Here is a 17,951-nt window from a genome sequence, read left to right as displayed (position 1 = left end):
CAAATATTTTGGTACATTAATTTAGTAAAATATATTGTGATACAGATGTTTAGGTACACTAATTAGAGGAAGTAAAATAAATATAATGAATTAAAATGTGTATAATAATAAATAATTTTAATTTTAATGTAATGACATTAAATAAGATATCTATTAATTATATAAAAAAATATAATATAAATTTGATTTAAGAACACATTAGAGGACTAAAATCAATATCTAATCTAACATCAGGTTTTTATTGAAGTTTAATCTTCTTTAAGGATTAAAGTTCAAAAACCCCTATCATATACTAGCCTCTCTACATGTGTTTACACGCCCGAGAGAGACATTATTTTAACCACATGTGCTATTTGCCCCTGAATGTCATGCGTGTGCAACCTATTATATACTAGCCTCTCCATATACGTTTACACGCCGAAGGGAGACATTATTTTAACCACAGATGCTATGCCCCTGAATGTCATGTGCGTGCAAAATGCTTTTTCTTAATCCCACGCGCCATGCACGACCTAAGTAATTATTGTTTAAATATGCTGATCGTTTTTCTTGTTTTTATTGCATTTTTATTTTATTTTATTTATCTATAGTAGTCAGCCCGAGCCTAACGTATTTAGAAGATTTAAATTTTTTTTTAACTAAGTGCATCCAAGGCATGTCCTGAGTCTTAATAAATTTGAAATTTTATACATATTACGATGTAAATTATAAAAAGATATACAATACAACAATTGCTCCATATAATTCTAAATAGTTTTACTTTGATAGCTTAGAAGTTAGAAAATGGTATAATTGAAGAGAAAGCAGCCATAGATTTCTCTCCCTGTGAGACGTCTTATCGGCCTTCAAATCGTATGGAAAGATAGCCAATATCTGCAACGAAATCATGGTTTATGTCGCAGCAAGGGCGTTGCTTTTCACCAAGAAATTTTCCAGAGCATCAAATGATTCTTTGCAATCCTTCTTCGTAAAGCTGCAAAGTAACACAGCCATAACCACGTAAGTGCTCATTACGATAACAACTAATAGAAACTAAAAAACTGATATAAAGCAAAATTTAACCAAAAAAGGAATTGAAATTAAGGAACAAAATATTTGAACACAAATTGAATGATTTGAGAATATAAGTGCGTCTGTGAAGTTTGCAGAACACATCAACTATCTATTTTCTCTCTTTTGATATTTTCATTTGCTGCAGAAATTTATTATTTAATTTAAAATATTGCGTTTGTTTATTTTTATAACCCGTTAAATGACTAAACGATTGTCATTTTAACTTACTTTTTTAAGAGATAACCCCTAACATGATGTTGTATGGGATAAACAATTACAGTCATCAAGCCGCGTTTCATTATGAAAATAAAATGATTGGCAAGAAACGTACAAAGAAAATGCACTTGATTGTCCTAGGGTTTTTCGTTGTAATTTTTTATGAACATTACCGTCATATGGGAAGCAGTTCAATTGCAAACAAACTATGTTAATCTTACTTTGAATGTTGTTGGGTCACTTTTTTAGAGAAGGCTCGGTCGGTTGGACTTGTGCCGAAGAAGGTGAAGTAAGTTTTCATGTCCTCCATTTTTTGAGTTGTTGAGAACTAGGCCTAAAACATCTTGAAAGAAAAAAGTAATTTCTTGGGAATGCTGTGTAAAATAGATGACTAAATGATTTCCAAATTGTTAACTTTTTAAAATTCACATCTGGCTAGAATCTAACCTAAAACCTCTCACTTACAAATGAAGATGAATATTACTAGACCATAGTACTAAGTTACGGCACAATTAGATTTTTAAAGTACCAATAACAGTTCTCTCGTTTTAATGTCTTCCATGTTGGTCCTTTTAATCAAAATTCAATAAATTGGTGTCAATGGGGATCCTTAATTTTAATTCACGTGATCTTTTTAATTAGAAATTTAGAATGCGTCTAGTCATCTGCATTTAGGGAAGAAACACGTGAACTAAATCTAAAGTTGGCTCCACATTATAATTAACCCTAAAAAATAATTGTTTCTTTTTGGTTTTTGGTTTGAGAGTTGAGATTATATCATGTACTATTAATTAAACATAAACTTAATTATGCACTCATTTACGTCTAGTAACTTTTTTTATATTACAAACTATACTCTACGGTAATCTACTATATTACAAAGAGGAGGGAGAGAATTTGGACTCGGAACGTAGTAAGTTGAAGAGAAATATCATACTCACCAAGACAATCTGCTACTTACAACATTCTTATTTTGTATATTTATGATTTAACACCGTGTCTAAATCATCTTGTTAACAATTTAATAGCATAACATATTAAATTGTCTAACACGAGAAGAATGTACGCTTATTTGACTTTGTTCTTATTTGATCTACTGACATTTAAACTAGTTCTTCCCTCTGTGAGCTTTCTATATTCGTTTATCAAAAACAAAGATCGGATCATTTTGCAACTTTCGAATATTGTTTTATATTCCGGTCTCTTTCAGGCCAGCTTGTTGACTAATAATTAAATATGCTCTGCATAATATTGTAAATTAACAAACACTTAAAGGCTTTTTTCTTTTTTTTTTCTTTCAAAAAAATAAAATAAAATAAAATAACTCAAATGGATTTAAAACAATTTCATCACCACATGCACCCTCGTTGCCACCAGTTCCACCCTCACCAGTGCCACCATCCTCATTACTACCACTTTCACTATCTTAAAATTTATATTACAAAAAACATTAATACTATCCACGAATAGTATTATTATTTCAATTATTTGTACCATACGTTTCTATTATTGCCGTTCTAAAAAATTGTCCTTGGATTAAACTACCACAAGCATTTCTCTGATTGTAAAAATGCAAAATTCTATTTGTCGTTTTTGTTTGACAAAATAATTCTTCAAAAATCGTTTTGTGAAATGTTATTAGACGGACTCTAAGCTAGCCATATTTATCTTCGTACATTTTTGTTCTACTTTTCCCGAATCTATTTTTATCTTACAGTGTAGTTTGATGATCGGAATGACCTATTTTTTAAGACATACGACTTTGAAGATTGTATATGAAATAATTAACTTGGAAATTATTTAGCCATTTTCATGATTTGTGGGCAAAACTAAAGAATCTACTGGCGGGCTGCAATTGAAATTCGCAGTAAAGAAGTAAAATTGAGGTGAATGAAAAGAAGGTGACATATCTATGTGTAGGCTTACCTAGGGAAGAAACGGCGTCGTCCGCTCTGGGTGTGTGTGGGATCGAATTGGAATTTGGAAGTGGAGTGGCCATCTACTTAATCTTGTCTGGTTTTACGTGATGATTGATAGCAATAGAGAATTTGAAAAACGCTTCGCGATGGAGTCCAGCGGTGTTGAGTCAAGTCACGTTTTCTTTCTTGTTTGGATGTGTCAGTTTGTCCCTTGGAGTTTTTGACCTTTTTCCCGCATTCACTTCACCACATAAATTTACGTGCATGCTCCGCAATTTTATGCTCTACTCTTCAACTCATCCAATCCATTACTTTAATTACCCGTTTACTAATGCATAATCAGATAAGTGAAATTAGACGGAGAAAGAATTAAATAGAGAAGAAAATAAAATCTAAATTTTCATTAAATGACTTGTTTGGAAGTGTTTTTAAACAGACTGAAAGCGCTTTTGGTGAAATTGTTTTTTGAGTTCCAAAAGCACTTGAAGTGCTTTTTGCAAGAAAGAAACACATAACTGGTAGTTCTTACAGGAAGCACTTCACGTTCTTTTTCAGGATTCACTTATATTTTTACTCATAATTGGTTCCAAAAGGCATTCAGTCATTTTAAAAACACTTTCAAACAAGTCCAAAGTTGTTTACTAAAGTTTTCTGAAATTAGAATAGAAATGATATTATTTTTTGCTTGAGGAGTCTCAATTTTGATTATTATATACTAGTCTCTCTACACGCGCTTATGCAAGCAAGAGAGACATTTTTTAACACAGGCTCTGCTTGCCCCTGAATATGTGTCACGGGAGTGCAAAATGTTTTTTTTTTTTAATCACACGCTTTACGCTCGACTTATAAATTATTATTGTGAGTTATCAATGCTGATCGTTTTATCTGTAGTAATCAAACGGACCCTAAATATTTATAAGTTTTGAATATGTTTTTTTTACTAAAGTGCATCCAAGGCATCGTCCCGAGTCTTAATTAATTTGAAATTTTATAATGTTTTACTTTGATAGCTTACAACATAGTATAACTGAAGAGAAAGCAGCCATGGATTTCTGACGTCTTGGCCTCCAAATCGAATGTAAAGGTAGCCAATATCTGCAACGAAATCATGCTTTAGGTCGCGGCGAGGGCTTTGCTTTTCACCAAGAAATTTTCCAGAGCTCAACTGATTCTTTGCAATCCTTCTTGTTCGTAAATCTACAAAGAAAGTAAGAAACACAGCCATAACCATATAAGTGCCTATTACGATAACAACTAACAAACACTAAAAACCTAATATAAACCAAAATTTAACCAAGAAAGGAAATGAAATTAAAAAAATAAAATATTTTAACACAAATTGAATGATTTGAGAATATAGGTGCGTCTGGTAAGTTTGTAGAACACATCAATTATCTATTTTCTCTCTTTTGGTATTTCATTGCTGCAGAAATTTATTATTTAATTTAAAATATGGTGTTTGTTTATTTATTTTATAACAGTTAAATGATTAAACAGTTTTCATTTTAACATACAGTTTAAAGAGATAACCCCTAACATGATGTTGTATGGGATAAACAATTACAGTCATCAAGCCGCGTTGCATTATGAAAATAAAATGATTGAAAAGAAATGTACAAAGAAAAGGTAGTTAACATTCTCTTGAAAGAGACGAGAAAAAGTATCATAGGAGGAGAATTTGGAAGAAGAAGCACCTACACTTGAGCTAGTCCTAAGCATCTCCAATAATACTAGTTAAATTTTTGTTATTGTAGCTAACCAAACGATCGGAATGTTAATTTGGCTAGTCAGCACTTCCAAAAATACTAATTATTTTAGCTTAAATTAAAAAAAAAAAATATATATATATATATATGTATATATATATTTTTTAACTTAACAACCGAAACCCTTTTTCGTTTCCTGAATCCCACAAACAATGCAATTATATTTTTTTTTAATGTTTAACAAAAATTTAACTTCCCCTTCTAGCTAAATATAGCTAGTTACTATTTACAAAGTTAAGCTAACGAGTCATTTAGCTAGCTCGTTAGAGTTTTATTTTTCTATAGTTTTATTAAAGTAGTAAAAAAAAAACCTCATTTAACTGATGGAGATGCTCCATCTAAGCGATGCTTAGATTTGAGTTCATCATCACTTTTTTTTTTTTGGTCCCTTTTTCAATTCAATCTTTCTCCCAAAACTGCTCCATCAAGAATATATCTATTTCTCTATATCTTAATGTAGGCCGACAACCAACATGCACCTGATTGTCCTAGGGTTTTTCGTTGTAATATTCTCTTTGCTATAAAAAAAATAAAAAAAATAAAAAAAATAAAAAATAAAAAAATAAAAAAACATGCACTTGATTTTGATGAACATTACCGATATATGGGCAGCAGCTCAATTGCACCAATTGCAACTGCAAACGAACTATGTTAAGTTCTTACCTTGAATGTTGTTTGGGTTCACTTTTTTAGAGAAAGCTCGGTTTGATTTGTGCCAAAGAAGGTGAAGAAGTTTTCATGTCCTCCATTTTTTGAGTTGTTGGGAGCTAGGCCCAAAACATCTTAAAAGAAAAAAGCAGGTCCTAGAGAATGCTGTGTTCTTCTTCTAAACAACTAGTATTTGACCTTCATGAGGGTTTCTAGCAGCTTTGTAAATAGTTGGAGATGACGAGTTGATGCTGAAAAGGCTTGGTATGAGAACTTGAGGTGCAAGTGTTAAAAACTCACAAGCGTAGCAAATGAGAGTGCGTGAGCTGATTATGCTTGAGAACTTAAAAGGTTAGGTTAAGGCTATGCAAGAAAATCTTGAGGTTATGCTTGTGGTTATGGGTTGCAAGGAAAGTGATAGAGATTTTAGGAAGAGAGAAGATTATGAAGACATAAATTAACCACATAAAATGGAAAAAGGACATGTGGACTTTTCGTTCAATATGACAAATTACTCTTGACATCTTAAGTAGACCACACCGGACTTAAGGGCTAAGCATATATCTTGGGCCTTCGGGCTCATACACATATCAAGACGTCATTCGGGCTCATGATATTCCGCTCTTGCCATGTTACCTTTCCCAGCTCAAGGAGAAAGAGGGAGATGTCCAATGCCATAATCCATCCAACCCAAGAAATGGAGCCCAATCCAACGAGAGCCCAAAAGAATACGTAGGCATGTCCAAACGGTTGCCGTCACGAAGGCTTCATGACCTTCCTACCAAAAGTCCCTTGAATGCTCCTCTCATCTTTCTATAAATACCCTCCTCTCCCCTCCCCCTTTCCCCTTCCTCCTCCATTTCAAGATCTTTCCATCTCAGCTTCACCCCAAACAAGAGACAACCATACAATAACGCCGAAGGAGTGAAAATCTCTCATCCTTCCAATTTTCTCACCTCCCAAACACCATTTTCCCGATAAGATTACTGTGTAATTATTTATACCTAAAAATGTCCGATGCCTATTGCTCCGACTGCAAGCGCCAGACGGAGGTCGTGTTCGACCACTCGGCGGGTGATACCGTGTGCTCCGAGTGCGGTCTAGTGCTCGAGTCTCATTCCATTGATGAGACCTCGGAGTGGCGTACCTTCGCCAACGAGTCGGGCGATAACGACCCGGTCCGTGTTGGTGGGCCTACCAATCCCCTGTTGGCCGATGGCGGGCTGTCCACCGTTATAGCCAAGCCCAATGGGGCTTCTGGTGAGTTCTTGTCTTCGTCCTTGGGCCGGTGGCAGAACCGTGGGTCTAATCCGGATCGGGGCTTGATAATGGCGTTCAAAACCATCGCTACCATGTCCGATAGGTATGTGATTGGTTGCTGAAATACTGGGGAAATTGATTCTGGATTAGATTTTGGGTTGTTTGAGGGTTGAGGTCGGATCGGAATGATTACGACGACGACGATGACGACGACTTGAAAGGAAATTGAAAATGAATGAAAATGTTTAGTTGAGGGCTGAACAATCAAGTAGTGTGAGTTTGTTGAAATTAATATGATAAGGTTAGGGGTATTGTCGAATTGAGTTTAAATAAAATATGAAAAATTGATTTGTTAAGTTATATTTTTCATCATTTAGCTGACTGAATATAGGATTGATTTTATTCTTGTTAAAAACAAATTAACAAATTGATGCGAACCTGTCTTGATAGAGGTTTCTTATGATGATCATGCTACTTATTTCATGAATCCGCATCCATAGAAATATATGAGGACATGCAAACATCCTTCTTGAGCTTAGTCTAAATGTAGAGGCTCATAGATTCTCATGCTCAATTTGTAAAGATACTTCTAGTAGAACTTACTAATCAGCTATTTGGTTGGTCTAGGACTTAGCACCTATACAATGCTAATCCAGCGAAAAAAATAAGTTCGATGGTTCCCCAGCTTGAATGATCATTTGTGACTAATAAAAGAGTAAGAATGTTCAGATATCACTATTTTGACACTCATTAGTGAGTGGTTTTTGTTTTACCTTTTCCTATGTTTAATGCCTGCTTCTTTCCTTCCGTGAGATTTGGTGATATGGAGATGGTATCAGAAGCTTAATATTTTCCTGTTATACTAAGTTTCTTTAAAAATGAGACTATTTTTAAACTTGTAACAAAGAAAAATAGCTGATGTGGTGAAATTGTGTTTCAGGTTGGGCCTTGTTGCAACCATCAAGGTATGCTATTTGCGTACTACTAAATGTTTTTATTACGGGGACTACTATTAGTTCTAGTACACTTCTATGTCTACAAAATCGTGGATAAAGTACATGTAAATTAAGAAGCTCTTTCCATTATTTAATTTTGTGATCATTGATATAAATGAATTCGGTCTGTTATAAAATACTTAAATAAATGCCAGCATAAATTTAGTTATGAATACTTGTTGAAGTATGTTGTTCAAGGTATTCATTGACAAATGGTGGAAATATTTCTCTGGAAAAATTCCTAGTAGCAGGAAGTCGGTGCGGCTTCGACATATGCAAAAGCACCATTATCTTTATTTTTTCCATAACTATCATTAATGAGTTGATTTTCTAAACAGTAATGGCTAATCCTTAACCTATATAAGATTTTAGAAGTTCAACAGGATGCTTTTTGATGCAGAAGCATTTGTTTCAAGCTTTGCTATTACGTCTTTTTAATTGAAACCAAGCCTTGAATGGTGTTGGTTGTTATAGGCTATTGGTTAGTGGTATATGGATGAAATGGTGGACAGTCAGTAGATCATTTACTTTTAAATGGTTTGGTGTCTTGTGGTTTAGGGATACTGGGTTTATCCTTCTCGGTGCTGATTGATGAATCTTAATTTTGTTAGCTAGTTGGAGTACAAAATAGGTTTGGTTGCTTCTGCAGATGTTCCATCTTGCTTTGATATGGTACATTTGGTTGGAGATAAAATGTTAGGCTTTCGTGGGAAAGATAAAAGTCAAGTGGGGAAGGGTTCCCTCGAGACTTTGTTGTTGTTGTGTGTGTGTGAGCATGCAAGCAAGCGATTGAGTGCATTTTCTTCACATCAGAGCTAAACTTGTATATCAATAAAAGTTCTTAATACAAAATGTCTGTGCTGATTTTTATCAAGTTGCTTATTGTTTGGGCAAAATTTTGGAAAAACCTTCAATATTTGAAATGTCAATATTTGAAATGTTTTTGTTGAAAGTAGTGTTAAGAACTTTTTTAGTTGTATTACTTTTAGTTGGTTGTAGAAGGTTATGATTGTACCTTCAGTGGACTATTTTTTCATTGATGTTGCGTTATTTTATTTAATTCACATTGATAAAATTCTTATGTTACCTTCTTTGAAAATTGATTAAAGGGGCCTATAGACTAAGATTCTGAGCCTGATGTTTCAACCCTATAAATCTTTCCTCTTGCTTGATATTTAAAGTTATTCTTGTACTACCCTGGCTATGCAAATTAATGTGGCTATTACGGTGTTAAGGAAAAGAAACAGACATCATCTAATTATATTTGTCCCTGGTCAATTTCTGACTAAAACAGGACTACCTCTGCTAAAATTGTAGCTTGTCTATAATTTACTGAGTGTATTTTTTAAGATGTTTGGCTTTTTTTTTTATTTTTTTTTTATTCAGCCAAGCCCGCTTAGTGGGATAAGGCTTTGTTGTTGTTGTTGTTTGTTTTGGTCTATTTCTTTTCTTGCACAACTATTCTCTCTTATTGTTTGAGCATGCATGGGAATAGGGTATTATAACTAATGGTACTTTTATGATTGGTTTAAAGGATCGGGCTAATGAGATATATAAGAGGGTTGAAGATCAGAAATCTAGTAGGGGAAGAAATCAGGATGCGCTATTGGCTGCTTGCCTGTACATTGCTTGTCGACAAGAAGACAAGCCACGCACTGTAAAGGGTACAACTTTTGATTTTTTTAACATCTGGATGCTTCCTGAATTATCTTTGCCTTTGTGTATGAGCTTCCCTGAACCTGTGGATTTCAAATAGAAATTTGTTCTGTCGCCAATGGAGCCACAAAGAAGGAAATTGGCCGAGCAAAAGAATACATAGTGAAACAACTGGGATTGGAGAATGGTCAGTCGGTGGAGATGGGAACAATACATGCTGGGGACTTTATGGTGAGAAGCTTTTCGTTTTCATTTTAATTCTGATTTGAAGCAAAAAGAAATCATTAAATTACCTTAAGCTGGGCAACAAATCATACATAGCACATTTTCCTAGTTTGTTGCTGCCACTGACATAATATCTACTTAATTTCAGAGGCGATTTTGTTCCAATCTGGGTATGATTAATCAAGCAGTCAAGGCTGCTCATGAAGCTGTGACAAAGTCCGAAGAATTTGATATAAGGTAGTGTTCCTTTTCAATACATTATGCAGTTATCAGTTTACCGAAAATATGTGTTTCCCCTATGAACTTTCCAACACCTAAGAAGAGTTCCAGAAATATGGTAAAACAAAGGAGAACTAACTTGATCAAAATAGCTGATTGAAATAGTTTGGGTTTTAGCATTTCATTGTGAAGGTCAATGACAAGGCATCATAAAGGATTGGTTGGCAACCTGTAAACAGGTCGGTTTTATTGGGTTTGGGTCGGGTTTCACCCGATCCATTAAGTTAACGGGTCATCCGAACCTAAACGGATCATCCGAACCCAACCCGTTAAGCTCATTGATCACCTGTTTCACCCGTTAACACCCATTAACAATTTTTTTTTATTTTTTTGTTTAATTTTGCATTCCAATTCAAATTAAAAAACCATCCATTTCAAAAATACAACACGCAATGCCAATATGCAAAACCAATGGAATCAATCCATTTTGACAGTTACCTCCATTATCCATCCTTTTCGCCGTTTGACAGAGGCGTGCCATGACCTTCTTCTTCAAGTCTGAGACAGAGAAGCACTTAAAGGAAGGATCCTGATCCGGCAAGCCAGAGGATGAGTTGTCGCTGTAGGAGGAGAGAAGCTTGATTCGCTCTCGAGAAAGCGGCTGAGACGAAGTGTCAGAGCCACCGGAGGAGTAGGAAGAGTCGTTTGTTGCCATTTTGAGCCCGGAATGTAGTCTTGGAGCATATCAGCGACCTCCTTGAAGTGGCAGAGATAGGCTTCGAGTTTGAGGGCTTCTTATTATAACTATTGAAATTACACAAAAGCCCTCAATAACGGGTGTTAACGGGTTGACCTAAAATGACCCGTTATTTAACGGGTTGACACGTTAACAACCCGACCCGTTAAATACTCACCTGAATACTAATTTTAACGGGTTAGGTCGGGTGTAAAATGCCAGGTCTAGTTGGCATATGGTGAAGGATTCTATAGGGGGTCAAATAGAATCATTAAATAGAAATGATCTCCACTTTGACCACTGAAACCCTAAGTGACTTACAGAGTGGCAAATCTCTTTTCAAGTGTTAGGGCATGTTTTGGTTGAGCTTGGCAAATATGTTATAAGGTTAATATAAAGTTTATCATCTGATTCCTTACATGAGATAGAATAGTTACAAATCGCATTTCGTTGGTGCCTTTTGAAGAAGTTTGCATATGAATTCTGCTGCCTTATATTATTTCTTGTTGTGAACTAAATTCATTGATCTTATTATATGCCCTTCGTATGTAAGGTGTGAAGATTCTTTGTTTTAAGATTGGTGCGTTCACTTATGCCAATCTCCAACAGTTGCTTGTAATGATGGTGGTTTCTTTTTGTCTAAATTTCAGGCGGAGCCCTATATCGATAGCAGCAGCAGTTATTTATATTATCACCCAGCTTTCAGACGATAAGAAGCCTCTCAAAGGTTTGAATCCTCTTACCTCTTAGAAACTAGGAATTAGCGTTTGAGAATTGGGGTTGAAAGCTTGGGTTCGCTATGGAGACAAAAAACTTGATGTGTTTAACATCATTCATTTCTGAATCATTTTTTCTCATGCTACTATCTTATAGCATCCCTTGAAATTTAATTCATTTTGAATAAGAGCTGATTTACGCAATGACAAATATGAGTGCAGATATCTCCGTTGCTACCGGAGTAGCGGAAGGAACAATCAGAAACTCGTACAAAGACCTTTATCCCCATGTGTCAAAGATTATACCGGGCTGGTACGCAACAGAGGATGCTCTCAAGAACCTCTGCAGCCCTTGAAATGTAGACGAAGCGGATTAATTAAAAACACGGAGAAAATTGAATTGAATTGAATTGGAGAGTGTTTATTCCTTGCGTTGTGTTTAACAGTCGGATGTATGAACGATGCAGAAGGCTTAAATTGTTTTATACAATTGCTTTTCATAGTAAATTATATCATTCAATTGACTGAATTCAGATGTATGCTTGAAGTAGCAGAATGTTTTCCAGTTTTGTTTAATTTATGAATAATAAAAAACCTGTCGACTACCATGACTGCAAGAGTGATAATTTTAAATCCTGCAGCTGTGACCATTTAAACAGTTTAAAAACTGACAGTCGTATTCAATCAGCATTTTAAACAAGTATATAAAGTTTACGGTATTCAATCAGGATTATAAGAGTATAAAAAAGTCTATTTAAATTTGAGATCTATTATTAACATTCTAAAAATCTGATTTTGCAATTTTCACAAGCATATTTTCCTTTCTTAATATAGAAAGTTTGAAGTGCAAATAGAGTACTAATAACAATCCTCTAAAATTCCGGTATTCAATTTATAGTTCCAACCAATATCCACGAGATATAAAAAACGAGTCTATTGAAGTTCATCAAGAATATGCGTACGGAAGCACTTCTATTGGATGGATCTGGTCTAGACGGAGAGAAAGATCTCCTACAAATTTGTAAGTAGCGTCCGGCGTTGAGTAGAATCATTTTGAGGACCAAATGTATATTAGCTACATTATTATTAGCTCATTGTGAGGCTAAGCCTACCTCCTAGTGTAGATAATATTATTTATTCAAAAAAATAATATTTTTTTGACAACTTAATAAAGCAAAACTAACTTAAAATCCATGAACCATTAGAAAACTCATGTTCTTCCTTTGCTTTATTAAGTTGTAAACTATTTTAAGCATTTGGATATAAACTAATATAATTTTGTGGCCAATAAGCATTTGGTCATGCCACTTAGTACTACGGTCTAGTGGTATTCCTTTTCACTTGTAAGTGAGAGGTCTTAGATTTGGTTCTCGCAAAAGGTGAAGTTGAACCACATTATTATGGCAAGCTCATTTTGAAGCTTAGCCCACTCTCCCACCCCTTAGTGTAGATACTATCATTTGTATGGAAAAAAAAATTGCATTTGGTCCTCACATGTCCTAAAAATGAGGACCTTAGGAGAGCAGTACTCCTATGCAGCTTCCCAAAAAGTAGTAGTCGGATGATCAGAATGAATGCGGCGAAGCTGAAACTCCATTGCTCGATCAGAGGTCTGAGATTTGAATATTTGAAATTTGATGAGCAAGAGAAAAATGAGAGATGTGAGATCGCTGGAAGATTGAAATGAATAAATGAGAGATTTGAGATCGTTGGAACATTGAAGAAAATGAATGAGAGAGAAGAGAGTGAGCACGATAGGATTGAATGAAAGAAATAAGGGCAGGTAGTATGACACACCTGGACCCAGATTCCAGTAGGCACCAAAATCAAGGTGTGCGAGCCATCATCCAGATGGATGACGAAGTCATCATATGCATAAAAATATAACTAAAATTATCAACTAATAAAATTTATCGAAAATTCAATAGAACTTCCCTTAAAATAGGGATAAACCCAAATTAAAACACTTGCAGAAAATAACATATCAACATATCCCCATAGGGCCACACTTAGTAGGTCTTTAACCCTTAGTTATATACACAATAATAGTTCAGCGCATAGTTTTTACCAAAAAAAAAAAATAGTTCAGCACATAGTTGTCTAATACCAGTTTACGGATAACGCTGATTAGATAACCTACTCGATAAGGATGTGTAAGCGCCTGGAAGGATGCCTCGACGTCAAAGATGCTCACATTAACTACTATTGATCCCCATATACAATGTGAACTAATCGAAACATATATACATACATACATAAATATATATATATATATATATATATATATACATATATATTTATATATTGAGCTGATACTTTCCAGTGGCAGCATTCAATATCATCTACTTGCCATAACTAGTGAAAGCTGGATAATATAATCATGTCATTGCTGAGTAGTCTCTAGGCAAAGACAAGCGGAGAATACAATTGTAATTATATCATTTCCGAGAAATCTTGAAGTAATGATAAGCTGAGAATATAACTATGGTACCCAAATGCACATGTAAGCTAATTTGTATAATCATCCACTAGTCGTAGCTAGTGGAAGCTGAAAATGTAATCATCCACTAGTCGTAGCTAGTGGAAGCTGAAAATATAATCATGTCATTACCGAGTAATCTCAAGGTAATGACAAGCTGAAATGACAAGTCCACAATGTGGACAAGCTAGAAATACTCATACACATGCAAGTTGTGTCCTATGACCGTGAACGTGGTACAGTACTTTAAGTCTCTACAGGTTTATGCGTGCCACAAGATAAGTAGTGATGAATCCAACGTTCCTAAAATCATCATCGTCATAAATCATAACTTATAAATATGGTAAAGTCTAAAATCAAATCATAAAAACATGACATCCCAACTCGGAAACCTGGTACACTATTTAATTTTATGAGTACATTTAACCTTCGAGTTTTGTTCAAATTTTTTTTTGAGTTAGACTGCCTATGTATCCTGTGAATGGATCAAGCCATGATTCCTCTCACTCAATACAATGTAAATCTGTATCGAGTGAAAGAACCCAAGCAAGGATTGTAAAGACTGATTACATAAGCTCAACTCAATTAATTATGAGTGAGTTCTATACTTCATTATATAGGCTTTACAGGATTAGGTGGTTACAATGTATCTATTATCAAGATTACAATGAAATTCAAATTACAAAATACATAAACCGAAAGCTAAGGTACATGGTGATGATAGAGTCATGGTGAAGGAAGACTCTGATTCTTCTCAATTTGTTGAAGACTTCGTGTGTTACCCAAACTGTGATTTGGAGTAGATAAGTGGGAACCATATAATTCGAACTTTGGTTGATGAGTTGACACGGGTTGCTGACCTAGAAGACATGTAGGATTAGTAAGTTTATCATCGGGAACCTCCGGCTCTTCTAATGGAGATGAAATTTGTCACTAACATGTCATATATAGGGATAGCTCTTACATTAGTGGAGTTGATTCCACAAACACGATCACGTTTGGTTCTACTACTCGCTAGCCTGTTTCATTCCCACAAACCATTATTGGGTGCGGATACAATAGAGGCAAGTTCCACGAAGAGGCAGCAGTCATGGTCGGCCTTGGACGTGGATCAGAGTCCCTCATCTCCCAAATGTGTTCTTTGATTGGTGGAAAGTTCTCGTACTGCCTAATGCACGAAACAAAACCTAACATAACTGGCAAAATGAAGTTTGGCAGCTCAGCTGTAGATTCTGGTTTTGAGGCGGTATCTACCCCATTGTTTTTAGGAGAACTAAAATCTTACTACTTCGTAAGACTGGAGGCAATGAGCGTGGGATGCACGAAATTGCAATACAACCCCACTTTAGCTTCTCGTTAGATGCTTCACCGGGACAAGGTACATGCAACATTATCATCGACGCGTAGGCAACATTATCATCAGACTCTGGGACTACAATGACACTTTTACTAGAAGACTTTTACAATGAGTTGGAATTAACCATGAGTAAGGCTATAATACTAAAACATTTAATTGGTGAGTTCCTCGACCAAGGGCTTTGCTACAACACAACACCGGTTATCAAAGCTCCGATAATCACTGTGCATTTTAATTGTGCAAATGTCAAGTTAAAAGCTTTGAATACCTTCATGAGGATGTCGACGGATATTGTTTGCTTTGCTTTTGCAACGAGTCCGTTAAACGTTTTCATTTTTGGTAACATGGCATAGAGGAATTTCTTGATCAGTTACGACCTCACGAAAGGAACTATCTCCTTTAAGCCTACCGATTGCCCTAAACACTAATTTGTTTGTGCATATATGCTTCAATGTATGATGAATAAAGTTCAATACATTTGAATACTTGAAGATATACACACATGGGAAAATGTTATGCCAATATGGCTTATCTACACTCCCCGCAATCTAGCACCGGTAAGGTGACAAGATTGGACACCGATGTACAAAACAAAATCCTTGATAATCCCTTGGTAAAGACATCGGTAAGTTGATCCAAAGAGGGCAAGAGCCGAACTCGATAACTTCCACAAGCAACATGAACAAAATGATAGTGTCTAAGACAATATGCTTCGTGCATGCATGGAACACCAGGTTAGCTGCCCTATATGTAAGATTTAAATTGTATGTGCATAACGATAGGAATGGGAGGAGGAAACCAGAGCTCGGATAACAATCTTTGAATCCATATTGCATAACACAAGTATAAAGAAGAGTCCAGTATTCCGCTTCAACACTCAAACGGTATAAACAAAATCCAGTTGTCGAATGGAAGTACCAAGGCATCCCGCCATCGGCATTTAAGCCACCAAACGAAGAGGTTAGGCCATCTCTAACCAGGCTGGCCAAAAGATAGCTTGTTTTGACACAAAATCCATCTCCAATGGAGGTTTGGGCCAAAAAACCTTGGGACTCACCGAGCCAAGATCCAACCTTATGGTCTGAGGGTTGGGCAAGCATAGCCAACCAGCCAACCCATTCTGTTGGGGCCAGCTATGCTTCCAATGGTAACATGACGTCATTTTATTTCAATTATTCACATTACATTCACCTCAAACACTATTTTCATACACACCCCTCTCTTACCTCTGCTAATAATCTTTCCCTTAATTTTTTCAATAATTTGCAACTGGCCAGATCTTCAACCAAAGGAAAGGCTTGGACCCGAAAAGGAGATGAAGCTCTTTGCAAGGCATAAAGATGGGTCTTGGAAGATAGTGTCAATGGTATTTTTAAACAAATGAAGGCATTTAGACTCGTACGTCTAAAAAGTACTATAAGTTCTATGAAGGCAACACTTCACCGAACCCCAAAACCACGAGAGTTGTTCTTCACAATGGAAAAAAAAACTTCATCCAAGGTTGAATAAATGGCATCAAGCCTTGAAAATGGCCGAAATGAGACATGAAAGCAGAGCCAATCTATACGACGAAGTAAGTGTTTTAACAAGTTGTTTCAAATATTTAATTATATTACATTTAATTCTATAAATTAATTTCCTTTAATTTTTGTAATTATATTTTCTAGGAACGTCGAGCGGAGCAATTGTATACGGATGACATGAAAAACCCTTTACTCATCAAGGTTGTTGGGAAATTTGTGAATGGTGGGTGTTATTTCAAGATCCACTTCAAGAAAGATTTGGTCCTACACCGGTGTTTGAAAATCTTTCCTCAAATATAGTTGGGGATCAAGAAGTATCTCCTATCTTGGAAGAAACAAGGCTAGAAAATGTGTGTCCAGGTCAATCTTCCATACCTAGGGCTATGGGATGAAACAAGCCTAGAAAATTGAAGTTAAAGGCAAGGAAAATGAGGAGTTAGCATTTCAAGAGGAAATGACCTCCTCATTGCGATTAATGGCAGAGCAAAATGCCATTGCCGTGGAAAAAAGGAAGCAGAGACACGAAGAATAGGCAAAACAAATATAAGAAGAGATGGTTGATAGGAACATGGAAAGGGAACACCATGATTATGACTCCAATGAGTAAGGCATATTTTGATCGGAAAAAGAGGAAAATGGCCCGATGGGAGTTGTTTTCAACATCTGACTATACTCCTACAATGGCGGATGAAGATCATTATTATTAGTTGTTATAGTATTTAATATTTAAGTTGTTGTAGTCTTTAATGTTTAAGTTGTTGTGGTCTTTAATGTTTAAGTTGTAATTTTAATACTTAAGTTGTAGTCTTTAATGTTTATTAATACTTAAGTTGTAGTCTTTAATGTTTAAGTTGTTGTGGTCTTTAATGTTTAAGTTGTTGTAGTTTTAATACTTAAGTTGTAGTCTTTAATGTTTATTAATACTTAAGTTGTAGTCTTTAATGTTTAAGTTGTTGTAGTTTTAATATTTAAGTTGTAATCTCTAGTATTTAAGTTGTTGTACTTTTAATATTCAAGGTGTTGTATTTCAATGAAGTTGTATTTCAATTAAATTGTGATCTTTGAATCAATGTCTAAGTTGTTAACATGCAAGTAAAATTAAAATATTTAATAAAATGAAACTTAAAACAACACAATCTCTAGCCTAGTACATGAAACTTAAACTGTTGGATATATGTCAACA

At 35.2% G+C, this 17,951-nt stretch overlaps 1 protein-coding gene across 1 annotated transcript; it reads left to right on the top strand.

The window, feature by feature from the left end:
* The first annotated feature begins 6,369 nt into the window (after nt 1–6,369).
* LOC103454431 (transcription initiation factor IIB-2) lies at nt 6,370–11,938 on the top strand. Its single transcript, XM_008394018.4, has 7 exons — nt 6,370–6,965; nt 7,803–7,827; nt 9,392–9,521; nt 9,614–9,744; nt 9,887–9,975; nt 11,344–11,420; nt 11,632–11,938. The coding sequence occupies exons 1-7, from the start codon at nt 6,613–6,615 to the stop codon at nt 11,763–11,765; spliced, it is 939 nt and encodes a 312-aa protein (XP_008392240.2). The 5' UTR covers nt 6,370–6,612; the 3' UTR covers nt 11,766–11,938.
* The last annotated feature ends 6,013 nt before the right edge of the window (nt 11,939–17,951 follow it).

This window comes from Malus domestica, chromosome 14, assembly GCF_042453785.1.
Source record: "Malus domestica chromosome 14, GDT2T_hap1".
NCBI classification, from domain to species: domain Eukaryota; kingdom Viridiplantae; phylum Streptophyta; class Magnoliopsida; order Rosales; family Rosaceae; genus Malus; species Malus domestica.
Note: the sequence above shows the minus strand (reverse complement) of the source record. Positions and strands in the feature narration are given on the sequence as shown.

Coding starts and splice junctions, on each gene's coding strand:
- LOC103454431 (XM_008394018.4), top strand. CDS start 6,613: ATGTCCGATGCCTATTGCTCCGACTGCAAGCGCCAGACGGAGGTCGTG. Junction 9,522..9,613: donor CAAGCCACGCACTGTAAAGG/GTACAACTTTTG, acceptor GATTTCAAATAG/AAATTTGTTCTGTCGCCAAT. Junction 11,421..11,631: donor CGATAAGAAGCCTCTCAAAG/GTTTGAATCCTC, acceptor ATATGAGTGCAG/ATATCTCCGTTGCTACCGGA.